General features: G+C 43.6%; 1 protein-coding gene across 1 annotated transcript in view; it reads left to right on the forward strand.

Moving 5' to 3' along the window:
• SLC9A9 (solute carrier family 9 member A9) overlaps positions 1-27,566 on the forward strand; it is a 269,909-nt gene that overhangs the window by 78,744 nt on the left and 163,599 nt on the right. The window contains exon 7 of the mRNA XM_082224708.1: positions 26,712-26,850. Coding sequence (XP_082080834.1) covers positions 26,712-26,850 — 139 coding nt within the window. The remainder of the gene's footprint in view (positions 1-26,711; positions 26,851-27,566) is intronic.

A 27,566-nucleotide genomic window follows, 5' to 3' on the forward strand; every position in this document is an offset into this window, starting at 1 on the left:
TCTTATCAAACAACACACCACCTCACAAGTCAATTTTGCTATGTTATTTTTTGTTTAACAGCCTAACAGCCCACGGATGGAAGCTATTTTTTAGCCTGTTGGTATGGCTGATTATACTTCTATATCTCCTGCCCGAGGGTAGAAGATTAAAGAGGTGATGGCCGGGGTATGGGTCATCCCTGATAATTTTTCTCACTCTCCTAAGGCAAGGATCCCTTGAGATGTCATCTAGCAGATTTAAGGGACAGCCAATGATATTGTGTGCTGTATTCACCTCACAATTGGTGAGGATTGCCCTCCCATGCAGATCTCCAAGTGAGGACACAGCTATTGGTCTATGATGAAAACCCATCCACTCACTCCCCCATTGCACCTTTGCCTACCACCTCTGCCATTTCCCGCGGCGGTAGGCACAGTCTCCCAGAAGCAGTTTGGCAAAGCATCTTCCAGGAGCTTGCCTGAGAATCATAAAAGGGTTGCACCAAAGCACCTCTGCTCTGGTCCAAGCTTTTTTATGATCATCAGGTACCTTCCTGGAAGGCGTTTTGGCAATTGTAAGAGAGCCGTGTGAATCTGTAATGCAGGGGAAGAGGTGGCAGTATGGTGTACCAGTGCATACCGCCTCAAGAAGCACTGATAACAACAACAACAACAACATTGTCATTGGAGGATTGGAGTATCAGTTTCCAGCTATGAGTGCTTCACCAACTACTGCCCTTTTTGGTCATAGTTTACTTGGCAATGGTATTCCATACTCTGGTCATTTTCAGAACCAATTATTGCAATGGCTTGGGGAGGCCCTTGAAGGCAACTTGGAGACTTAAACTGGTACACTATGAAGCAGCTAGAAAATGTTTTTCCTTGACACAGAAAGTCTTAATAAACTGTTTTTAAAAGCCTTAACAAAATTCAGCAGCTAGATTGTTCTCTGGGCTTCCATTTAGAACTCTCATAACTTTATTTTAAAACAGCTGTGCTGTTTTCCCCAGGCCCAATTCAAGGTCCTCACATTAGTGTTTAAAACCATAAATTACTGCAGGACTCCAAAATAAGAAAGACCACTGCCTTTCCTATAGGCCCTATAGTGTTAAGACCAGCAGAGGTGTTCCTCGAAAGTCTGGGAGCTGGAGGCCCAGGAGAGGGAACTCCCTTTGGTGACCCCTAAGTTGTGGGATTCCCTGCCCCCAGAAGTACGTCCGGCACCTTCCTTTTTGTAGTGTCAATCATATGCTGGATTCACACCTCTTTGCCCTAGCCTTTGACACATGAGAACTACATTTTTTCAGACCCACCCTATTCTTGTGACTGTAATTTATCTCAAATTATTATTAATGTTGTATTGTCGAATTGCTGAAACCTGCCCTGGGGCCTTGTGGAGAACCATAAAAAATCAGGTTGATAATCAAAGCATTGCCTCTACAAGCAACAGCCAATTATTCTTTATGTCTATTATTTATTAGATTAAATACCTCCCTTCATCATAAGGTCTCAGGACGGTTTACAGAATAAAATACAGAATAAAAACAAGTAAATAATTTTTAAAAAGCAAAACAATAACCCCCCCCCTTCCCACAGACATGGAATAAGGACAGGGGCACTTGTGACAGAGTTATTGTGATGTCCTGGGATTCGGATTCGGATGCTGAACCTTAGGAATCCCAGCCTGCCCAGGATTCCCCACCTCCGGAACCAGCTGAGCTGGGGCTGGGGCCTGAGCCTGAAGGGTCCTCACCTGTGCTGGATCCTCAGGTGCAGTCACCAGCTTAGTCTGCTCTGGCTCCTGAGGTGATGGAGGACCCATTGTCTGCAGGTGCTCCACTCTCAGCCCCGTCAGAGGAAGCTGAGGTTGCCTCTGGGTCCAGTAACCCTCCAGCCTCTCCTGGGCTGCAGAGGCTCAGGGCAGAGAGGCGGAGGGAACTAAGTTCCCGCAGGAGGAGTGCTCACCTCCAGGCCAGGAGAGGCGAGTCGCCTGAGGATCGGGGCCGCCCTATGCCTCGGGGCAGATAAAAGCCAGCCAACCCCAGTCCCAAGTTGCAGGAGCAACTTCATTAGTTGTCAGTTCCTGCCTGAACCCTGTCCTGCTTACCTGCCGGAACTCCTGCTTACCTGCCCAACTACCTGCCCTGCATCCAGCTTCAACTTTTACGGACTGCCTCCATACTGCACCTTTGACCTCGGACTGGAGTCGGACCTCGCCTCTTGGTTAGCCCACGGGACCAGCACAGTTATGTTATGTCAGAATTAAAGCACTCGGAAAAATAGAAACTTTTTTCTATTTCAGCCTCACGTACGTTAAATCTAAGTGCAGCAAACAAAGGGCTGGGTGCAGTGGTTATCTTTTACATGACCAAGTTGGGTTTCTCAACTCACATTAAAGCCATGTGGCTTAGGAGAGTTTATCCGAGTTTCTATCTGAGCAACACAAGTCCAAAGTTGCCTTCCATATATGGAGAACTAATTATTTGGATCCCAACTAAATATAATGTAAGCATGTGGTCTCTGCAAACCTAAAGAGGACATTTCTGCACAGACTAGACAAGTGACAGTTTATATAAGATAACTGATTTGCAAGACTTTGGGGAGTAAAATTCCCAATAGATAAGAAGAAATCACTTTTGTAAAGGCTGAGGAAATATTTCTGTTATCTCTAGCTCATAGAAATGACAGTATGCCATTATTATTTTTAAAATACACTTGACATCCGATAACAATTATGACTATTTGTTTTCCTGACTTATCAAGAAGTCACTGCTGTGTTTGACAAGCCTGTTGCTTAAGATAATATAAATGGCTCAGACTTATACCAGTCCATCTAATTCATTATTCTCATACCTTACATGGTATCAGGTATTTGCTCTGATATTTTCACCCTGAAAATTCTGATAGTGAAGAAGATTCCTTCTTTGATTTGCAGTACAGGCCTGTACTAAAAAAGAAAAGGGAAAAAAGAAATCCAGTATGCCAGGTAGTCTCATAGGGTTTTTTAAAAAAAGAAATAGTCTAATTTTTGTGTTTTCATTATAGCTACAAATAAACAGTTACATATAAGACAAACTCCACAGCTCATTTCCCCAAAATGTCATTAAAACAAGTGAAACAAAGGCTTTCACTCAACAGTTGCCTTGTTTTGTATTAGGCATGTTCTCATACTCTACTATTGTTCCATATATTAAATTGTGGAATAATTAACCTGGAATGTTTTCATAATCACCAAATGCAGTTGGAATCTCTACTGTTCAAATACTTTTTGCATCGGTTTATGATTAGGTTTAGTCAAGAATTTCTCTTGATCCCTAGATTCAGGTGTGGGGCAAGCACTCTCCCAGTAAGACAGCCCAAGCAAATATTTAAAATTACAAAACATGCAGCAAATTAAAGTGTAGGTTTACTTACAAACGCATCAAAGGTCAGATTCATGTGTTTTTCCATACAGCAGCAAGAAAAACTCAGGCAGAAAACCTAGTTACATAGCTTGGTTAAAAATGTTTCTAAACACACAGCCTGAGCTTGGAGCCATCTGGTCTGTTCAGATTCACATGGTGGAAAAGAGTTGACAAAGAAAATTTTCTGACCCTCCCTCACTCAAGGAGAGGGGTGCAACCTGCTCAAGTCTGGCAAAACAACTTACTCTATGGTCTGAACCCCTAGCACCAAACATGGTGATTATATGAGGCTAAATTTCTGACACTTTGAAAGATGGGGAAGTCTAAGCAGGGCATTTAAAAAATACCTCTGTTACAACACAATCCTACTCATAAGTAAATCCAATGGGGCTCATAGCTAGTTTAGCCAGCCTTAACCATTCACTGTATGAACTACATGATCAAAAGGCTGGCTAGAATGAATTCAGTAGCAATTAACCTACATTTACTTAGCTTAAAAATGTTCTCTACGGGCTAAGTTCTTCATTAATCAAAATTTAATGTTTTAGGAATGCCACTGGCTCTGTTTTTGTTAGGCAAGATAATCTGAAATGTTAGGCATGGGCAAAATGTCAGGAAGAGAAAATATCTGGAGTGTGTAAACTGGTAAGGAAAATAATATGTAGAGGCTGCTGCAAAAGTCTTGGTCATGTTCTTGAATACATGATATTATCCAGCTGCTGTTTGTGTGACGTACAGAATTTCAGTTCAGCACTGCCGAAGATCCAGGGTTTATGGCTGCCCTTGAAACCTTGGTATTGTGTAGCATTCCTTTCTTCAACAGAATTGCAAGATTTCTGATGTATTGCTTTGTTGGAGATACTTTCGCTCCTTCCAAACATTTAGCATGTGGGACAGTACTGCATATTGTCACATGAAAATAATACATTTTTAGTGACCCTGGATTGTACTTTCTATGTTTTTTTACTACTAGTTGAAGTACATCCATTCACCTTGCAATCATGGGAGCTGAGCTGGCTTTGGATGGAATATCTCAAGATTTACCAAAGTGACTACTCTTTTTATTTTAATCAGCACAGGAGTAACATTTATCTTTGAACTGCTATATCTGGATTTCATAATCAACCTGCTCTTCAGGAGCCCACTTGTTTGCACTAATCCAGGTTCTACTTATCATTAACTTGAGAATGAGGTCACAGAATCTAAGATTCCAACTATACCTGATATGCAGCCAGGTGTGTCTTTTTCCTAACAGAGAGACAGAGAGAGAGAGCTTTAGGATACAGAGAGCGTTTAACAACAAGAGACATAAAACCTTGCCTTTTCTTGTTTTCTTTGCTTATAAAAATGTGAAATGGTTTTACCTCTTCACAGCAATTTCAAAGTTTGCTCCTGCACTTAATATATCCACTAACCAGGGACATTGCTAGAAGATGACCCACAGGTTACCAAAGCCCATGTCTTTTGTGCTAGGCCACAGATCTTCTGCTCCTTCCCTCTTTTTTGAAAACTTTTTTTTTTACTTTGCATACAGTTTGACTGGCTATAGTACAAAGTGCAGTGTCGCCTGTACACATATATTAGCATATGCAAATTTGTGTCATGGACTTGTGTCCAGAGTCTTTTACGTATTTAGCAACATACACACACACCCTGCCACTAATAATAATAGGGAATTGTCCATACTGCACGCAGATGTCTAGAACAATACTATTAACAGGAAAAGCACATTGATGAAGCTCTGTTACAGTAGGGCATGTGTTAAGGAAGACACTACTTTCCTTTCCATCAGTAGTAGACGGATAGGAAGCATCTGTAATAGCATCACTAAGAGGTTGCACTATCACAATACAGTGGTACCTCAGGTTATATACACTTCAGGTTACAGACTCCGCTAACCCAGAAATAGTGCTTCAGGTTAAGAACTTTGCTTCAGGATGAGAACAGAAATTGTGCTCCGGCAGCGCGGCAGCAGCAGGAGGCCCCATTAGCTAAAGTGGTGCTTCAGGTTAAGAACAGTTTCAGGTCAAGTACGGACCTCCGGAACAAATTAAGTACTTAACCTGAGGTACCACTGTATTGCTTTCTTTAATCTGTGAATTTTCACACCTTTCCAGTTTTATTAACAGGAACGTCACACCCAAGGGTGCTTCCAGACTGTTGCTGTTTTGACATGGCAGTTACTCACATTCTGGCAAATTCAGGCCTTGCAGTTAAAGCAGATTGAGAGATCTTGCACAAGAAACTCACCTTCCCCAACTATTGGCCTTTGTGTGATGTGGAAAGTGACAGACAAAATCATTGCAAAGTGAAGGATAACACTTGCTTTGATGCACCCAGCCTCTCATCAAATGAATTGGGATGACTGCTCATTAAATAGCCAATGTCATCTCACTTTCCCTCAAATGAATCAGGATGAATGCTCGATAAACAGGATACCTAGACGCACTCAAAGTCTCAGGAACTACTCAACTTTCTTTCTGTTTTGGGGTACTCCTGTTCATTCTTGCATTTCAAGCCAAATGACAGCAAACTGACAAGGATTCAAAGGAGACCTTCAAATAGGTACAGAGAAAGACAATGCAAGAAAGACTGAGGAGCTCGTTATGCTTGCTCTCAGTAAAGTCAGTTGCTATTCTTCTACAGTGTGTTGATCCTAAATACACTTAGACAGGATGAAGAGAAGAGAGGGGTGGCATATTGATATGCTATAAATATTTCAAAACATCTCAGAACAATTAACTATATCCATTCTTTCTAAATATAAAAAATCCACAGTGGAATCAACTACCTAGGGAAGATGTGGATTTTGGAAATGCGGAAGAGGGTAAGAAGTAGCCTCCCACAAATGTTTAAATGGAAGGAAGACCTGTCTCAGGAAAATGTACATGATAATATAATCTCTGGGGTCCCTTCCAATTGCATGAGTCTGTGAATCAAACATATAAGGTATGTTTCATAAGAAAGAATAAGCAAACCCAGCATCTCACATTATCCATGCCCTAGCCTTGCATATGAGTTAGTCTCTAGGTTAGGCCTGCACAACTGAAGGTTCATGGGCCAACTGTGTTCCCATCCCTGTTTACAGACACTGGTAGCAATTACTAATGACTTCTTAGCGTGTTCCTTTACCACCTGCTTTGGGGAACATATAATGCCTGCCCAACACAATCCAAATGGGGAATGGGAAGGGATGGGAAGAGAACACCTGTTTCTCTTATGTCTATAAGAAATATTGAAGAATGCAATTGACATTCTTGGACAGATACATAGGTAAGTAATGCAGATTCCTAAGTACCAGTATAATATGTGCATGGCCAGATGCGCCATTCACTGCTGTGACTGTAGCTGCTGGAAGAGGTCAGCAGCACAAAGAGTGTGTTACAGTAATACAGATGTGAGGCTGCCAATTCATGGACCTCAGTCTATGCCAGTTCAGGAATTGGTGCAGCTGTCATACCAACCAAAATTGGTAATTAGCACTCCATGCCATAATGGTCACTTGGAACTCTCATGACAATGATCAAACTAGCATTACCCCCCCAGACTATGTACCTGGTCCTTCAGAAGGAGTGCAGCCCTATCCAGAACAGCTAAGCATCTCAATTCGTTGATTTGGAAACCACTCCCTCGTTGCCATTATCAAATATAAGCAATAGCATACATTTTTGTGATATGCAAACTAAACCGGTGTATTTCATTTGCCGGTTTCATTTTTCTCAGAAGCTTTGAGGGATAATATTGTATTAGGTTTATGGTTGTTTCATTTGTTATGCTTCAGCCATTTTAATTAGATTGTTACCGGATACCTTATATTCACTCCTAATCTCTCATTACACAATTGCTTAGGATATCGAACCTTCTGAATACATCAGATCATATATCTAAATAACATGTAAATGCATAGCCCTGTGTTGCTGGTTTGCTTGCCTGTTAAACCCGAATGGATTTCAGAGAGTTCTGTCATAGAGTTTGCCCTCAGGGATGTATGAAACTATAACTTAGCTCAAATCATCTGGGAATGCCTGCAGTTGTCATGTCCTATCAAATCATACCAGTGCACAGGCATTTCCATCCACTTATCCACAAATAGATTGATAACACTGAAAAATATGAATTTGCTAGCTCAAAATTAGGAGCACTGCTTTGCGAGGCTTGCAAATCACTTCCAAAAGTCAATTATTTAGCACAAGTGACCGTGTTGACATCAAAGATGCCTCATTTCAGAGATTTCTACTGGGAACACTTCAGAACTAAAGTACACACTGCTTTAGCTCAGATTGTTTGGGGAGAAGATCTCCACCCCCTCTAATTTTCCTCTCCTGTTTTTAAGCCTTTCCAGATTTTGTTTTGCTTTTCCAAATAACCTTTCTCCAGTGAATATAGCAGCTTTTCCAAGAACAAGATAATTGTGTGTGGAGTTTAATTCTGTTTAGCATTGTTCACACAGGTCCACAGGACCTTGAAGTGTTCTTCAGTCATGTTTAATTAGTCCTCTCCAGTGAGCTCTTTACCAAAGACCTGCTTCTGGAAGTAAATACTCATAAAGGTTTGCCAGTCTTCTTGAGTGAATACACTAGCACAGATACAGAGCAAGCTTTCTGTTACGATTCATTCTTCTCCCACCAATGGCAATCCTCTCTGAAGTGCAGTGTTCAAAATTAGCATAAATGATGCGACACTTGTCTGTGAACTTAGGAGTGCTTGACTTCCACAAACATTCTTTCTTTTCAATATTCTGAAAAGTATGCCCCCGTGACATTTTACTTGGAGTCAGGATGTGGGGGGAGCTTTATATCAAAACAAGGAGAAACACGTATTATATTGTCATCTTGAGTTGATTAGATGAGGCGCATCTCTAATAGCAAGAGGCGGGGTGTTCAAGTGTTCAAAGCTTGTTTCATCCATGATCTTCGACTTCAAACTCATAAGTGGGGCCCACTTCACTTCCATCCTCTGAATCTATCCAGAATTCTGCTGTCGGAGGCAACCCCTCTTGTTGCTCTGATCACACACACACACTCACACAAAATAGTGTCATTGTCACACATATGACATTTTCATTCTGAATCTCAGTTTAAGCAGCTCATCAGCAAGCGAGTCCTGCGAAGGAGTTTATCTTTCACATTGTTCTACAGATCACCCACTAGCACAGTCAAAAAGAAAGAGGGGCCAGGGAAATGTTCAGTATGAGCTCTTGCTGGGCACAGTGGGAAAGATTGTGGATAGTTGAAGGTGTCATAAATAAAATATTTTCAGCTTCACCAACTGGTTATACAGTCTAGATCTCCTTTGTTGCAGCGGGTGGCATGCAACAAGTAGTGCAAGAATTTTTTACTATACTGTGGCACTTCCTACTCTGGAGGGTTTAGGAGAAACCAGTAACTGGTTTAGAGGGGAAGATAGTGGCGCACAGGAAGAGGACTACAGTGGTACCTCGGGTTACATACGCTTCAGGTTACATATGCTTCAGGTTACAGACTCCGCTAACCCAGAAATAGTGCTTCAGGTTAAGAACTTTGCTTCAGGATGAGAACAGAATTCGTGCTCCAGCAGCGCGGCAGCAGCAGGAGGCCCCATTAGCTAAAGTGGTGCTTCAGGTTAAGAACAGTTTCAGGTTAAGTACGGACCTCCGGAACGAATTAAGTACTTAACTCGAGGTACCACTGTAATGGAAAGGCTTAGTAAGATAGTGTATATTATTTCTATTCTTCCCGAGTAATGTCAAGTGATTGTTACTGCGTTATTATGATGACAATGATGCTGATGATGTTGATGAAGGTCGTAGAACTTCTGTGCATGGATTCATGTTGTTTTGCAGTTTTTGGTCTGGATACTTTAGGTTTACAGGTATGTCATTTGTGTGTTCCTGAACTGATCAGAATCCAGAATGAAGAGATAACAATGTTTTCATTCCTTTCAAGTACAAAGCTAAGGAATGAGCTTCCTAGGAATGTTTTTCTGGTTTTCCTTTTAAAAGCAGGTATTGAAGAAAACACATTGAAAGGAAATAAACATCAGATTAGGGATCTGCCTTTGTACTTCGTTGAAATCATAAGCCTAAAAAATAGTCAGAAGCCTGCCTGTGTGTTATCTGCATGGTGATCATTAGCGCTGCATGGCTTAAAGACCAAAGGTTAAATTGAAAACTTTCATTGCAAGCCTAGGAGATTTACTTTCCAAATGACACATAGCAAGACCTTCGACTCCTAATAATCTAGGGTGAATTAAAGTCAAAATACTGTTTTCGTGCCTAGAATGCTTAAAAATCAACAGTAGATGCAATAGAAGTTTGTGAGTTTTACAGAATTGAAGAAAACCCATGGTTTCACAAGTCACAGACAAAACTGAAACCTGGCTACCCCAAGTACAGTGTTCTAATTCTTGCAAGTTTGTGCCCCAACATCCTATATCCCTGGCATCAGTTCTTTAAGGAACAGTTCAAACCCAAGCTCTGTCAGGATAGTCTACGGCCATACTACCCTGAACACGCCCGATCTCGTCTGATCTCAGAAGCTAAGCAGGGTCAGGCCTGGTTAGTACTTGGATGGGAGACCGCCTGGGAATACCGGGTGCCGTAGGCTTTGGGGGTTGGACTCGATGGCCCTTGTGGTCTCTTCCAACTCTATGATTCTATGATTCTATGAATGGAGTTTGGAAGTTTGGAAGAGGCACATCTCTGGCTGAACCTGGGCTATGCCAGCTCTAATCCTTCATCTTGGCTCAGCCAGAGATACATTGGCATAAGTCCTCCATGCCAGCTCAGACAGGGCTCAGCTGAAGCTGTCTGAGCCAAGGCTGGGGTAAGTCACCAAATAGGGATGTCCTGGGGGCAGAAGAGAGCAGGGGCAGACTTAAATCAATTGCAAACCCCTTTCAGTTTAGTCACCTGAAACATACAACAACCCAGTGAAACATACACTGACAAGAAATTTGGTGTGAGCCAAACTCTATTCCAAAGGCTGGCAGTAGTTCTGCTCCTGAATGGAATTTGGAATAGGGGTAAGTTGTACCCATATAATTACCCCAAAGTAAATTATGCAGGCTTCCTATAGTTCCTATAGGGTATTTTATTTGATAAATAAAAAGAAAATAAAAGGAGCTTGAAAACTTTCCTCACTGCTTTGATTTTTGATTTGAAGTTTGGATCAGAATATCCAGTCGCATTATACAGAGGCCAAATCAGGGATTTGTTGTGTCATCACTGCTAGAAATGAGAAGACAATCCACATCTGGATTTATGTGGTGCTCTTGCGATAGCAGCTGCTTTTCATGTCTTCACTTTGACACTTAAAAAATGAATTGCCATGGCAACAGCTGCAACCATTTATTATAGAACAGTAGAAGTGGAACTAACATTTGTGAAGGCAACGAGGCTATCAGAATAATATATTGTACAGACAATGCTGGTTATTTTGAATGCAATACTCCTGTGTTGTTTTCAAAGTGGACAAACAGTTAAAAAAATAAAATGTAGGTGACTGAATCTAGGGTGGGTTAATAGTTTTACACAGTAGGTAAAACTGCACTCCAGAATGAGTGTGCCCAAATATATAAAAGGATGTCACATAGAGGAGGGAGAAAGGTTGTTTTCTGCTGCTCCAGAGAAGCGGACACGGAGCAATGGATCCAAACTACAAGAAAGAAGATTCCACCTAAACATTAGGAAGAACTTCCTGACAGTAAGAGCTGTTCGACAGTGGAATTTGCTGCCAAGGAGTGTGGTGGAGTCTCCTACTTTGGAGGTCTTTAAGCAGAGGCTTGACAACCATATGTCAGGAGTGCTCTGATGGTGTTTTCTGCTTGGCAGGGGGTTGGACTCGATGGCCCTTGTGGTCTCTTCCAACTCTATGATTCTATGATTCTAACCATATGTCAGGAGTGCTCTGATGGTGTTTCCTGCTTGGCAGGGGGTTGGACTCGATGGCCCTTGTGGTCTCTTCCAACTCTATGATTCTATGATTCTATGATTCTAGTTGTCAGTTGTTGTTTTTTACTTTTAAGTACGTGTTTGTGTGTACGAGAGTTAAGGAAATATGTGTTGCTTTATTTTTAAAAAAATAACACTTGTCATTTTTTCTTTTCTTCCTGGCACAATTACATGCTTAGCAACAAAATAGACACCTATCCACGTGACACTGGCAAAAAACTCCACCCATATACTATGCAAAGAATGAAAGTTCAATGTCTCTCTCCCACCCCTTCCCCTCTCCTAATTTTCTCTCCCCTTTCTCCTCTCCCCCTCCCCTCCCTTTCCCCTTCAACCTCACATTGACTACAACAGAAAAATGTCTCAAACTTACAGTAATTGAGTTGCATGAAGAATTCTACAATTTAAAAACAGAGACACTGAATGTACTTTTGTTACTTATGGAAACTCTTTCCGTAATTTTTAAAAAATATATATATGAGCACCCCCTTCTGTGATTCTTGTCAAATGTACAAAACAGGGGTGGAGTGAAGCTGCCATTTTAAGAAGAGAAGCAGTGAATGGAGGCGATGTTAATCCCTCGCATCCACTGGGTTTTTTGCCCTCTGTACTCCTCCTTCTGCCACGTTCTCCCATCTTGTCCAAAACAAAAACAAAACCCAAAAAACCACAGTACAGGACTCCCAGCGTGTCACAGCCAAATTGGAAGAGTTTGGTATCAAATGTATTTATTTCTTAAAATTGATTTCATACCAGGTAGGTATTGGGATAACAAGCATCATTCTCTAGGCAATATTGCTACAGCCCTGCTTTGAAGTGGCTTTTAGTTTGTCCATTATATCATGCAGACTTTATTTTGCTGATGTAATTTATATTGTACTTGCTTATGTACATATAGACACAATCTGACAGACAGATAAAATTCTGTTTCAGAGATTCAAATGGCTCAAGAATCTCTAGTAGGAAAAGGTGCTCTCTAGTCTTTGATTTTGTTTTTAACACTGGAGTGTTAATCTTTTTATTTCTTTTTTTAAAAAAAACTTTTGGAAAGTGAAGAACGTAATCTGTTAATATATATGTTTCACCCCCAAGGACAAATATCTCCTTCATTTTATTAATATCCAGAAGCTCCAACTTTTCCTACAGGCAGGATTCTCAGAGAAAGCTGTGTCTGGTATATAGCATTTCTTGTGGGAGGAAAAGGATTTCTCCCCTACTTCTCTTAAGGCTACAAAGCCCTCAAAAGAAAGTTTAGACTTAAATGCTTCATTCTTCACTCACTAAATTCTGAACATGCTTTCTGCTGTAAACTTTGGTATTCATTCCAGGTTTGGTAAATTACTTTGTGCTATGGACAGTTTTCTACTGAATGCTAAATAATTGGGGGGGGGGAGATAAGTTGCTCTGCTGTAGACTATTTGGGGAAATTTGCATGAAGAATGTATTTCATACATGATGGAACAGAGCAGCTTGAATTGGATTGAATTCACAGAAATATTTTCCTTTTCTCCTGTTTCATGATAGATTTTCAATTTTAGATTAGAAGAGTGTGCAGGAACATAGCTCCATTTCACCTCTTATATTGTGAAGTGCATGTGATGGCCTGTTCCTGTGTACTGAGACCTGAGCTGCAAGATCCATTGGTAGCCCTGTTCTTGCTTAAATTACCTCCCACCAGGCTAGGGTGGCCATGTGTCCCACTTCACAGAGGGCAGACCTCTGTGTGAAGGGCTGCTGTTCCAAGTCTGGTTTAAGAACCATCAGAATGGTTGCCTACCAACAGTTAGTACATCTGGCCAGCAGACAAAGCAACCCTACAGGCAGTGCTGGATTTATGTATAAGCTAACAAGCTATAGCTTCAGGCCCCACTCTCTTGGGCAACCCCCCAAAATTAAAGGGGGGGGAAACACTGGATGTACATTTCCAAAATATAAGATAAAAATAAATAAAATAAAACCTACATACAGCAACAGTGTTTTGTGTTGTGTAGGCTCCTATCTGTTATGTGCAAATAATAATAATAATAATAATAATAATAATTTATTATTTATACCCCGCCCATCTGGCTGGGCCTCCCCAGCCACTCTGGGCGGCTTCCATAAAAACCAAAAATACAATAAAATATCACACGTTAAAAACTTCCCTGAACAGGGCTGCCTTAAGATGTCTCCTGAATGTCAGGTAGTTGTTTATCGCCTTGACATCTGCTGGAAGGGTGTTCCACAGGGCGGGCGCCACTACCGAGAAGGCCCTCTGCCTGGTTCCCTGTAGCTTTGCTTCTCGCAGTGAGGGAACCGCCAGAAGGCCCTCGGCGCTGGACCTCAGCGTCCGGGCAGACTGATGGGGGTGGAGACGCTCCTTCAGGTATACTGGACCGAGGCCGTTTAGGGCTTTAAAGGTCAGCACCAACACTTTGAATTGTGCTCGGAAACGTACTGGGAGCCAATGCAGGTCTTTCAAGACCGGTGTTATATGGTCTCGGCGGCCGCTCCCAGTCACCAGTCTAGCTGCCGCATTCTGGATTAATTGTAGTTTCCGAGTCACCTTCAAAGGTAGCCCCACGTAGAGTGCATTGCAGTAGTCCAAGCGGGAGATAACCAGAGCATGCACCACTCTGGCGAGACAGTCCGCAGGCAGATAGGGTCTCAGCCTACGTACCAGATGGAGCTGGTAAACAGCTGCCCTGGACACAGATTTGACCTGTGCCTCCATGGACAGCTGTGAGTCCAAAATGACTCCCAGGCTGCGCACCTGGTCCTTCAGGGGCACAGTTACCCCATTCAGGACCAGGGAATCCTCCACACCTGCCCGCCTCCTGTCCCCCAAAAACTTCTGTCTTGTCAGGATTCAACCTCAATCTGTTAGCCGCCATCCATCCTCCAACCGCCTCCAGACACTCACACATGACCTTCACCGCCTTCACTGGTTCTGATTTAAAAGAGAGGTAGAGCTGGGTATCATCCGCATACTGATGAACACCCAGCCCAAACCTCCTGATGATCTCTCCCAGCGGCCGCATGTAGATGTTGAAAAGCATGGGGGAGAGGACAGAACCCTGAGGCACCCCACAAGTGAGAGCCCAGGGGTCTGAACACTCATCCCCCACCACCACTTTCTGAACACGGCCTAGGAGGAAGGAGCGGAACCACTGTATAACAGTGCCCCCAGCTCCCAGCCCCCCAAGACGGTCCAGAAGGATGCTATGGTCGATGGTATCGAACGCCGCTGAGAGATCCAGCAGAACTAGGAAACAGCTCTCACCTTTGTCCCTAGCCCGCCGGAGATCATCAACCAGTGCGACCAAGGCAGTTTCAGTCCCATGATGAGGCCTGAATCCCGACTGGAAGGGATCCAAATGGTCCGCTTCTTCCAGGCGTGCCTGGAGTTGTTCGGCAACCGCTCGCTCAATCACCTTGCCCAAGAATGGAAGATTTGAGACTGGGCGATAATTGGCCATCGTGGCCGCATCTAAAGATGGTTTTTTAAGAAGCGGTTTAATAACCGCCTCTTTCAGCGGGTCTGGGAAGGCTCCCTCACGGAGGGAAGCATTCACCACCTCACGAAGCCCATCGCCCAGTCCTTCCCGGCTAGCTTTTATAAGCCAGGATGGGCAAGGATCCAGGAGACAGGTGGTTGGTTTCACTCGTCCAAGCAGCCTGTCCACATCCTCGGAGGTAACAGATTGGAATTGATCCCACTCAACTTGACTAGACAGAACTCTTGCACTCTCCCGCCCCGGCCCTGCTCCCACGGTGGAGTCTACTTCTTCCCGAATCTGAGCGATTTTATCTGCAAAGAACTTTGCGAAATCATTGCAGGAGAACATGTGGCCCGTACTGGGCCCCGATGTTGCAGGTGGTTCCGCTAAATTGTGAACCACCTGAAAAAGTCTCCTGCTGCTGTTTTCTGCAGATGCAATAGAGGCGGTGAAGAAATTCTTCTTCGCCGTCGCTATCGCCACTTGGTAGGCTCGACGTTGAGCTCTAACCTGTGTCCGGTCAGATTCGGAATGAGTTATCCGCCACCGGCGCTCTAGCCGTCTCAACGATTGTTTCATTGCCCTCAGATCCGTGGAAAACCACGGGGCTGTCCGGGCTCCATGCAATCGGAGAGGGCGCTTCGGAGCCAAACAGTCAATAGCCCTGGTTAACTCCACATTCCAGCGGGCCACCAGGGAATCAGCTGAAAGGCCATCAACATGGGATAAAGCATCCCCTACCACTCTCTGGAAACCATTTGGATCCATTAAGTGGCGGGGGCGGACCATCCGAATTGGTCCCACCTCCCTGCAGAGGGGATGGGTCGCAGAGAAGTCCAGTTGCACCAGGAAGTGATCTGACCATGGCACTTCTTTCGTTTCGCTTTTACTTAGTGTCAGATCACCAACATCCATAGAGGTAAACACCAGGTCCAAGGCATGTCCACGGCTATGGGTTGGGCCAGACTTATTCAAGGACAGCCCCATGGAGGCCATGCTTTCCACGAAGTCCCGAGCGGCCCCTTGTAAGGTCGTGTCGGCATGGATGTTAAAATCCCCCAGGACGACCAAGCTAGGTATCTCCAGGAGAACATCCGCCACGACCTGAAGCAGCTCGGGCAGGGAATCCTTGTCGCAGCGGGGAGGTCGGTACACCAAAAGGAATCCTGTACTGCCCCTATTGCCCAACTTCCAGAACATGCACCCAGAAAACTGGGTCTTCCCAATAGGACGCCTGGTGCAAACTAATGACTTCCTAAAAATCACTGCAACCCCCCCTCCCCGCCCACATGACCTGGGTTGCTGTGCGTAAGAGAAACCTGGTGGACAAGCAGCGGCAAGGACAGGCCCATCTGCTTCATCCAGCCAAGTCTCTGTTACACATGCCAGGTCAAATCCTCCATCCATGATCAAGTCATGGATGGCAGTGGTCTTATGAATCATTGACCTGGCATTGCACAGCAGCACCTTCAGGTCATGTGGGTATCCCTTGCTGATTCTAGTATCCATCCGGTCAGGACCAGACCCGGAGGCAGGGATAGTCCTCAGACAACGACTAAACCTGCCTCCTCTGTAATGACATGGTCTGGTCTTAGCGTAACTCCTCCTCCTACCCGTGATCACTGAGATCGGTTGTCCCAGTGCATCCCCCCCTGTGGAACATGCCCCAGCCATTTTGTGGGCTGGGGCCCACTCCCCGGCAGCCCTGACCCCTCCCCCTAAAAACAAAATAACACCTTAAACAAACAAACAAAACCAATAAAACAATACAAACAAAAAATGTAAAAATTACAAAAACATCAAAATAAAAAATAATAATTCCCCAAGCCCAACCAAACATCCATCCCACCCCCACCCCCCACATACAAAAAACCCAAAGAAAATTTTTAAAAACATTTTAAAAACACTCTGTGCCTCTCCGGCAGTAACAACTGTCCTAGTGAGGCCTGTCAGGCCCCGCCCTGGGCCAGGTGGTAAGTGGCAGGGAGGAGCAGGGCCCTCAGGCACTCACTCAGGGGAGTCCTCCTGGGCAGCAGGCAGCAAGCAGCACACAGTCCTTATGAGGCCCCAGGCCCCGCCCCAGGCTTTAGATACCTATTGTTGTTGTTTAGTTGTTTAGTCGTGTCCAACTCTTCGTGACCCCATGGTCCAGAGCACGCCAGGCACTCCTGTCTTCCACTGCCTCCCGCAGTTTGGTCAAACTCATGTTCGTAGCTTCGAGAACACTGTCCAACCATCTCGTCCTCTGTCGTCCCCTTCTCCTTGTGCCCTCCATCTTTCCCAACATCAGGGTCTTTTCCAGGGAGTCTTCTCTTCTCATGAGGTGGCCAAAGTATTGGAGCCTCAGCTTCACGATCTGTCCTTCCAGTGAGCACTCAGGGCTGATTTCCTTAAAAATGGATAGGTTTGATGTGGTGAAGGGGCTTGAATAACTCAGAGAAGCTATGAGCTATGCCGTGCAGGGCCACCCAAGATAGACAGGTCATAGTGGAGAGTTTTGACCAAACGTGATCCACATGGAGCAGGAACCGGCAAGCCACTCCAGTATCCCTGCCAAGAAAACTTCATGGACAAAGACAACAGGTACCTATTAGGTCCATAAATTACCATATAGCATATATTTAACAAACAAAAACAGCAACAATTTGTTGTTGACAAAGGACAGCTGGACATATAAAGGGCCCCATTCCCTTCAGTAGCTTAGGGCCTCATCAAACCTAAATCCAACCCTGCCCACAGGACACCTAACAGGTCCCCCCACTATCCATTTATCCACTATGGTGAGTTTTTCTTTTAATATCTATTTAAATTGTGGCAATTATTTCCAAACGTGTGTCTATAAACATAGATCAGCGTATGCAAATTTTATACCAATATATTTCATTATTTTGGTGATGTATTAAGTGCCCATCCCACAATAGGCAGGGGGTGTCAAAATGCTGCCATAAAAAAACCCAACTAAGATCTTGTCACTACTTGACTTGAGATATTAAGGCAGCCTTTGCTAACTTGGTGCCCTCCAGGTAATTTAAACCACAACTCTGATCATCCCCAGTCAGCCCATGTGCCAGGTTGGCAAAGGCTGAATTAAGGCCATACAGTGCACCAGAGCAAAAGATTCAGAGAGTAAGAGTGGTTGGCAATTGCTCCAAGTGACATACCTTACCTGGGCCAGTAGAGCGTTCATTACTCATCCTGGTGTTGTGATGCAGTAACAATCTATCTCTGTAAAACACGGGTTTGTGGGTACAGAATCTCTCTTTTAAAAGCTGCATTCCTCCTTCTGTTCAGGTTTCAGTGCATTTCCCTTGTCCACTTACAAAATGTAGGCCATGTGATACAGAACAGAAATCAATCTTGATTGCTCTCCTATTCAAATGCTGCATACGTAAATTTAAACTGACAGCATGAAAATATCCTTTGTAGAAAATATCTACAAAGCACGAGAAGAGGGTTTTATCTCTCACACATGATCACTGAACACTGGTGGTTTACATATTTCCAAACCTGTTAGAACTTAACTACCTGGAGTGAATCATACCTGTAAACCCAGCATCTCAGGAAGGGCCTCTAGAAATTGTGGCTTTGGGACTCAAACTTTGCTTAACTGCTATGTGTAAACTCAAGTCATGGGACTGCCAACCACCATGTATTGAATTGCTTTGGGCATTCAGTGGCAACTGTGGCTTTTTGAGCGATTGTATTGGGCTGTGTCATCACTGGCTGGCCCTCAGCATGATGTTGCTGCTGGGCCTTAGCCCATCCCATCAACTGTTGCTGCTGGTTGCTACTCCCACCCTACCACTATCAGAGCTATGGTATGCCATTACTGCCGGTTGCTCCTGCCACAGCCAACAGAGCCCCACACGGCACTGCTGCTTACTGCCAATTACTCACTTTAGGAAGGGCACTGTGGCACTCTGATCCTGCTCGCAGGCCTCTCATAGACATCTGTTGGGCCACTGTGTGAACAGGATGCTAGACTAGATGGGCCTTTGGCCTGATCCACCTGGGCTTTTCTTATGTTCTTGCCTCCTTCTCCCAAAGTGTTTTACCTGTGGTGCTAATTATTATGGGAGCTGAGCCAATGCTTTGCTCTGTTCCACAGTGGAGGGCCACCATGTAAGATTCCCAAACATGCAATGCCTGGCATCAACAGCCTTGCGCCTTGTAAAATCTACCACCCAGCAGCTCTGATGGTGGCAAGTACACCAGGTAGGGCCCCAGTGGTTGCAAGGCAAGTGATGGGCAAGTGATGGGAGCTACTGAACTCCTCGACCTTTCAGTTCCAAAAATGTATATTCTTAAGAGAATGATGTTCGTGAGAGATCAGAGGTATTGTGCCAAATAGAAGCTTTGTACCTACTGTGTGGCAGAATGTCAGATTAAATAGGTGTGTGTTTTTAAGTTTTATTTCTGGTTAAAATTTTCTAAAAATTTTGGAATCACAGAAGTGTAGAGTTGGAAGGGACCTCAAGGGTCATCTAGTCCAGGCATCCCCAGCTGTTTTGGGACTACAACTCCCATCATCCCTGACCACTGGTCCTGTTAGCTAGGGATGATGGAAGTTGTAGTTCCAAAACAGCTGGAGGATCGAGTTTGGGGTTGCCTGATCTAGTCCAACCCCCTGCAATGCCAGAATATGCAGTAAAGTGTCTTAGTGTGCTGTCTTATGCTAGCCTTTCTACTCCCCCCCCAAAAAAACACCCTACCCTCCTTTGCTTAGGAAAAGAAGGGGTGAAAGGCATAAAATAAATATATCAAAACTGTTAGTCAGCTGCCACCTATAGAAAAGGGCTGTTTTCCAAGGAGAAATGAGTATATTGTGTTTCAGTGTCAGTGAATAAGGTTAAGGATAGGTTGGATATTGTGTTCAGAGGAGTTATGTTCCTGCTTTTAGTACAGTACTCTGCCAAGGAAAGATTTCCCACCTAGGTGTTCCAATTGCCATGCTATAAAACAGTGTTCTTCACTTTGCAAATAGCTGAACAATAAAGCATGCCACGCAGAGCATCATGAGCTGAAGGAAAGCATTTGCTGCTTCTGTCCCAGAGGGTTAACACTGAACAGCATCATAGACCTGCCATGGTAAGGCTTCACTTTCTCATGTTGAGCGTTGATCCTCTTAGATGCCAGCCAGCCCGTCATTGTTCAAAACAGTCTTGTTGCGTTGCTGCTAGGTGATGACATTTAGCAGAAAGGGGGAAATGCCAATCATGTTCTGCAGTTTGGTAAGCAAAATCAGGGTGGGTGACATCTGGCTTGACAGCAGAATGTAAGAAAAGGATCTAGAGTGCTCAGTAAGCAGCAAGCCGGATACGAGGATTGAGGAGGCTAAACCAGTCAAGGAAATTCTAAGCTGTATCAAGAGAAGTATTGCAGCCAGCTCACAACATGTAGTGGTACAGACCTCACCTGGAGTACTATGCCAAGTTCTTGGTTCTACAGTTTAAGAAGGATATAAACAAAGAGGAATGTGTTCTGTGGAAGGTGAGCCATTTTAAATAAAGATGGCAGACCAAACCATTCCAAACTGCACTGTTTTGGAAACCTCTGAAGATATATTTATTGGTTTGTGTTTCTCTTTTTGGAAATCTACCAAAGAATAAAATAAAATTGGGATTAAGGGGTTTTCTCAGGACAGTGGATGGCATGTGTGCTGTGTCCTGTTGGTGGCACCTGCCCTTCTTCTATAGGAAATGTTCCTTGGATGCGTGGAATGGGGGGCTGAGGATGGTCAGTTGTGGGAGAATGAGAAATGTTTGGACGATGAAGAAGAAGAGTTTGGATTTGATATCCCGCCTTTCACTCCCCTTTAAGGAGTCTCAAAGTGGCTAACAATCTCCTTTCCCTTCCTCCCCACAACAAACACTCTGTGAGGTGAGTGGGGCTGAGAGACTTCAGAGAAGTGTGACTGGCCCAAGGTCACCCAGCAGCTGCATGTGGAGGAGCGGGGACATGAACCCGGTTCACCAGATTACAAGTCTACTGCTCTTAACCGCTACACCACACTGGCTATCATGTTCCTATCTTCATCTGAGGAATGTTGGAGGGTATACATGAACTGGCAGCAGTTCTCCAGGAGTTCAGGCAAGGGTCTTTCCCAGTCTTACTTGGAGACCAGGGACCTTCTGCAGACAAAACAGATACTTGCCACTAAGAAACAAACTCTTCCCCTTAAAGCGCTCACGGTTTCATTATTCCAAATACTTATTTGTACCTGCCCAGAGCATCATGACTCCATACTCTATGAAAGGCAAGGGGGGTTCTTTCTGCTTCCATATTTATAACGTATATGTTTCAATGATCTGCTCAGGTCCAGCCCAGATTCAGGCCTCATTTAAACTTGAACAAATCAGCCCATGTGCAACTTGTAATATTCTAGTAACTCTACGTTTCTGAGCTCCACAGAGCCTCTTTGAATGCAGTAATCCTGGAATTACGGACACGGCAGAATTTGTGGTCGACTCTTTCACTTAGTTTTATGAATTAGTAACACAAATGTGCCTTTCTCCAGTCGTACAGCAGCTGATAATGAGCAAGGCTTATGCACCATCCCTAAGCGCAGCAAATGCCGTGGTAGATCCTTTTAGCCTTCTCTTTATCGTTTCCATTTCATTATGGTACAAGGGATTTGAGGCAGTGAATTTCAGGGAGGCTTATTGCCGTTCTCGGGTGGCTGCTGACACACAGCTTTCGGCACTATGCTTCACAATGCACTCAAGGTGCCATAATCTGCCTGATAGGCCCCTCTTGTCATGTCTTCTTGTTTAATTAGCATCAACTGATAAAGTGGGTTTGTTTCAGTTCACAAGCAGCAATGTCGCTCCTTTTGAAAATTGTAAGGGCAGTTTAGGCTTTTATTTTTCTCCTTGTGGGTTGTTTTATGTTTAAGAAAATGATAATAATTTGTTGGGGCTGGTGTGCAGTTGGCAAAAAAATAAAAAATCCCCTTGACAAAGGAAACTGTAGCAACTGCCTATATAGGCACAAAATGTAGAAACTGAAGCTTTTTGCTACATCTCCACACCAGGAAACTTCACCTGCTAAATGTTGTGGGGAAAACAGGATTCCCATTGGGGGGAAAGAGTTAGTAAACCCCAGACTCATATTATATTACCTTGCACTCCTTGAATTGATATCTTTCATGAAATGTAAATGTACAGAGGTATTACAAGTTGCTCAATATTTTCTCTAAAGGACTGCAAATTCACAGACAAGGCATTTAAAAAAATAGCAACAATCATTCATTACTGGTTACAGCGGAAGCAAAGAGAGAAGGTGAAAGAGAAAGTAAACTCACAATTCACAATGGCCACCCAGCTACCCTTTCACAGATACACTAACCATTTAGTAGCCCCCCCCCCAGTCCAGTGGGTGTTAATTAAGGACTGTTGATTATTCCAACATAGGGAATCCTGGGCCAAGCAGGATTTCCACATGTATCGAGCTCTAAAGGCTTTATTTATAAATTCATTCAATTTATATTCCACCCTTCTTCCCAAAGGAAGAATTTTCCTTCAGAACTATGCTGTTGAGATGAAGAAAGCTTGAGGGGAACTTGGAGTGAACTTTTATGTTACAGGACTTTGAGCTCAGTTTATGTCCTAGGAGGAAATTCCTGACCATGTGTTCAGAGGTAACATGTTCCTTAATTCTAAGGCATTCAGCCTTTTCTAGGCTCTGGTGAATTAAAAAAACAAAACAGTGTCAATCCTGCAAGTCTGAAGTAGGGCTGTAAGAAGGCATCATTTTCATTCTGCCCTGTATTCAGTGCAAGCAGCACTGTTTCGGTTCTACCACAATCCGACTTCCACCCAGAATTATGTTATTCATCTTGTTGTGGTGAAATTACACAAATTACATAAATTACATCGGCATTACATTATTCCACCTCATTCGTTTCTGTAGAAATGCCAAGGATTGGACTTGAGATCTTTTGCGTACAAAATGAGTGCTCTACCACTCAGCTGCAGACCTTCTCCTAAAATGAATTTTTAAAAACTCTTTAGTTGGGCATGCCAGCCACCCTATCACCTGGCACCTGTTTGCTCACATTGGCTGTGAATGACCCCCTCCACCCAGAACAACAACAGCACCCCAACAACATAGTTATTTTCAGAACTCAAATCTGTATTATGGTGGCATTTTGTGAGAGCCACTACAGCTGTTTTTGTGGTATTTAGGTACTTAAAGATGCAAAGGTACTTCAGATGAAGCTACAGTGAATGAGTTGTGACTTTTCCCCCCAGTTCCATTCATTTCAGGGTTTCTTGCTTTGTAGCAACATCAAAGAAAATTACACAGTTTAAAAACAATTACATAGAAACAGAAAGTGCTCTGCCAGGTCTGAGGAAAAAACACATAATAGATTATTTCACAATGTGCTGCCTACTTTGGCAGTTTGTTATTTTGTTTTCCTCCCACAGTCTTCAACCACAGATGCTGGTAAAATTATTTCTTTCAGTAGATGTTGGGGATGTAGGAACCATCTTACTGAACAGCCATGGAAACTAGAAGTGGTGGCAAATGTTGTTGATCCTGTTTAGTGATGGGCAGTTTTCAGGGTATGGGGTGGGGGGTCATTTTTGAATTTTTGAATTTTGACCCCCTATACCACAAATTAGGACCTCTACCAGGTGCTCTCAGTTTTCACCTGTGGCTCCTAGAAGCTGTCAACACGGGATAGTGGCCACACACTGGGAAAAGCTTCAACTGGTTGGCTAAACCAGGTGAGGGTAGCCACTGGGTCTCAAACCCTTGGTGAGTTAGGGCCTTCTCCTGCATATGAAAACAGGCTCCAGAGGATTGAGTGGACAAAACTAATAGTGGGTCCAATGGTCAAGAAGGCGGTTTCTGTGTGTTTTCTAGAGGGAAGTGAGGGGCAGATAAGCCTCATCAACCTGAGAAGGTAGCCCAACTAGGAGAAGGGAAACTCTGATCCTAAACCTCCACCACCTTTTGGAATATCTTCAGGAGAAGAAAAGGCTAATGAGTAAACCCTACACAAATGTGGAGTTGAGTCCCTTGTACACCTCCTTCCAGCAGCTCTTGCAGCCAAGCCAGTGCCAAACATATTGCTCTCCTTTCCTTTGGATCACATCAGCAAAGCTGAGAGTGGGGTCTTGTCGTCTGGGCAGCCCAGGACCTCCATACACACTGCCCAAGCAGTACTGCTAGCACTGTAGTACTCCTGAAGAAAGACACTGATGAGAACAAGCTGCAATGAAAGCTCCTGCCATGTAGTAGCATGGGCAAAAGCCATGGTGCAGCTTCTACCCAGCTGCAGAATGATTATGAAGTGGCTTTAGAACACATTCTGTATCTGTTTGGTTGTTCAACATCCTGTGATTCCAGTCATCCAAGGGTGTGTGTGAGTGGAGGTGTGATCATTGGCTTGTCCCCTGCCCTTGCATTCTCAGTGGGTCAGCCCTTAAGCCATCCATGCATTCAAGCTGAATTTCTCTAGCACGGAGCCTGCTCTCCTCCTGTTGGCTCCCTACATGCTTTACAACACTGCGTGTTCCTGGTTCTAATCCTTTGGGGACCTCCACTGCATTCTATTCATGTGGGGACCTGAACACACAGAGGACTGCAGGGAATCAACAATCAGGAATGCAGTGGGAGGGACTGGTGAGATCACCCCAACTCTCCTCTCTCCCGCCTTGATTAGAACTGAGTTGGGAGGAATGACGACTGAATAAGGTTTTCTCTCTCTCCAGGAATTGCTTCTGTTTCTCTGTATGGCTTATGTACACATTGGATTTTTACAGACTAATCTCTACCCTGGGTAATTTGCAAACAGTTGTATGCATGAAAGTATCCTGATGCACCGAGTCAAATAGAATGCCCATTGTATGGAGGCTGCCGGAAAACGTTTTTATGTCGTGGTGGCACTTCATACAAGGGCTATAACATTTGAAATCTGCTTACCGTGTGTACGGAGAGATTTCCTGCCAGTGTCACACGTTCCTGGCAGTGGCTCAAACCAGTTTGGAGGCTTTCCATGCTGTTGGCACTATCCGTGCAGTAAAAGGATTTCAGATATTTCAGCCACTGCTGGCTTGTGGGAGCATTTTTCAGGGGCCTCCTTATGGGGCAGTAGTGTTTGTTGCTGTCCCTAAGTACTGTGCACTACTTAGGTCAATCCAAAGACAGTGCCAATGCCTGCAGTGCAAATCCTTAAAATTTCATTTGAATGCAGCGTTCAGGAGTGTTGTATTGGGATTTAGAAATGCTGATGTAAGGCACTGTAAGCCCATGGGACAGAGCAGAATATAAGTAAAACAAATAAGAAATCACTAAAATATTATGATATGTTGATATACGATGCTGGCATTGACTCTGATGAATTTTCGGCGCCAGTTGAAACCTCTCCTACTCCTGCAGATTTTTATGGGGCTTAACTATCTTGGCTGGGATTTTGACCATTATTGCTGCTATTGATTCTGCTGCAGTTTTATCTGCTCCTCTTATTTGTAGTCATGCTTTGGTTTATTGCCGTTCCTGATTTTAAAATGTGTGCGTGTTTTTAATTGCACCCTGTTATGATGAAGTGTAGGTTAAAAATATTTCAGATAAATTAATGTTAGATCCATTTTACATGTTAGCTTTGCAGCAGCATGCTTACAGCTTTCCTGTGGTTGGCTCCCACTCTGATGCTCCACAGAGTCGTGAGCTATATCAATGCATCACGGTAGCTGACCACAGAGGAGTGAGCCATGCCCAAAGGGCAATGGAAATTGTTTACATTACTCCTTCATCATCTTCAAATGACACCTAGCCCAGTGTGCTTTTACAAAGCCATCGCTGCATCTCATTTGGCTAGCTGCTCGCAAGAGTACATGCGTTTGCTGGGCTGACAAGTTCTTTAATATTCATAATCATAAAATATTCACATCAGTTTAAAATAAATGTAAAATTTTAATGCATAAAATACCAAGCATTTTCCAGCAATACAAACTGCTATTAAGAATCCTGTGCCAAATGCTCTTTGACAGCCTGCAGAAAAGACATCAAGAGCTGAAAGGGCCATAGAAATCTGAAATGTTTCTTAATTAGTATTTGGGATGCTTGAGGCTAGTGTGTGTATCTCTTAAATTTAATGGCCTAACAAAAAAAAAACCAAAAGAAACCAGAAGAATGTGCCAGCTTGGCAGTATTATTCACATTCTGGGTATCGGGTCTCTGCTAGTGAGCAGGAAGTTTGATGCCCTCGAAAATGCTCTAAGTAGATGATCTTCCCATTGTGGCACAGCATTAATTTCCCATAAGAGTATAATGGTGTCAACAACCAAAGACTTTGCTATAAAGAGAGGACCTCTGGCAGAGGAAACAGTTTTCTTTTCTGCAAGAGACTGTTTGGCCTGGGCCTCCCCAGGGCTTCATATTGCAAGGCTGTTGACACTCTCACAATTCTGTTTATGAAGGGTAAAGCTAGTGAATGGAACGACTATAATGGTTTATGACAAGATCACTGCCAAAGATTTTGTACGTCCCATGATTTGTATGGGCCATTTGTTGGTAAGCAATAAAAGTGGCCCTTTTATCAGGAATATTTGTGAATGCATCACTGTTCTGAAGACATATGGCCAATAAGTAATTCAAAGTTATCTATCTTCCCTGAAGATCCCTTACATGCCTACCATGTTTTAATGTCTAGTTGGCTTGGAAATAATACTCTTTATGACACTTGTAGCACAAGAAAATGTTTACTGACTGGCAGGAAATGACAGCCGCACACAATATTGCCTTAAAAAATAAACCCTTATTTCATCTTCCCTGTGACTTTCCAATCTTCTAGGAACCCTGAGGAGCAATTGCCAGTCCGTGCTAAAGTACATTCTTAAGCTCTTGATTTCAGTCTCTGTGCCATGTGATAGAATTCATTATTCCTCTCTCCTTTTTGTCTTCCTTCAGTTCAATATCAATTTACAGTCCCAAGGAGAATCCCAATGCCTTTGACGCTGCCGCCTTCTTCCAGTCGGTGGGGAATTTTCTAGGGATTTTTGCTGGATCGTTTGCTATGGGATCTGCCTATGCCATTGTTGCTGCTTTGATATCCTTTGCTGGTTGTTATCAAATGTCCAAAATTTAACATGTTTGGAAGAGCAGTTGCTACAAAAGAGAATACAATTATTTTCTGTTTGATCAAGATTTTAGTAATACTCTGAACTTCATCTCTCTGCGTACACTATTTTGAATCAACAATGGTTCCTGCGACTAAAATGCAGTTACATTTGTGCCACATCTGTTGCCAACTATGCAAATGTGTGACTACAGCTGCATGCAAGCCATGCATACATACATACAAGCCATTCAACCAAATCCTACTCAGTGTAGGCTCATTGAAATTAATGACCAAGACCAAGTTGGGTCCACTTATTTTATTGTGACACTGTTCTGAGCACAGCTTAGTTGAATACCACCATAGCACATGACTTCCCACAAGGAATACTGGGAAATGTATTTTGCAAAGGTGGCTGGCAATTATAGCTCTTGGAGGGATAAACTTTGTGAGAAATCATGTGCTTTAAATATATATAAGGTCCTAAGAAGGGCCATCTGGATCAGGCTAAGGGCCCATTTGGTCCAACATCCTGTTATTGCAGTGGCCAACTGGGTGTCTGTAGGAAACATGCAAGCAGGGCCTGAGTACAGGAGCACTCTGCCCTTCCTGTGTTTCCTAAGGCCTCAGGTAGTAGGAGAAGGGAGGAGAAAACAGATTTATAATTTTCATTCCCTTCCTTTGCCAGTCATATTGCCCAGTGCATG

Source organism: Podarcis vaucheri (genome assembly GCF_965113315.1).
Source record: "Podarcis vaucheri genome assembly, chromosome: 5".
Taxonomy (NCBI): Eukaryota; Metazoa; Chordata; class Lepidosauria; order Squamata; family Lacertidae; genus Podarcis; species Podarcis vaucheri.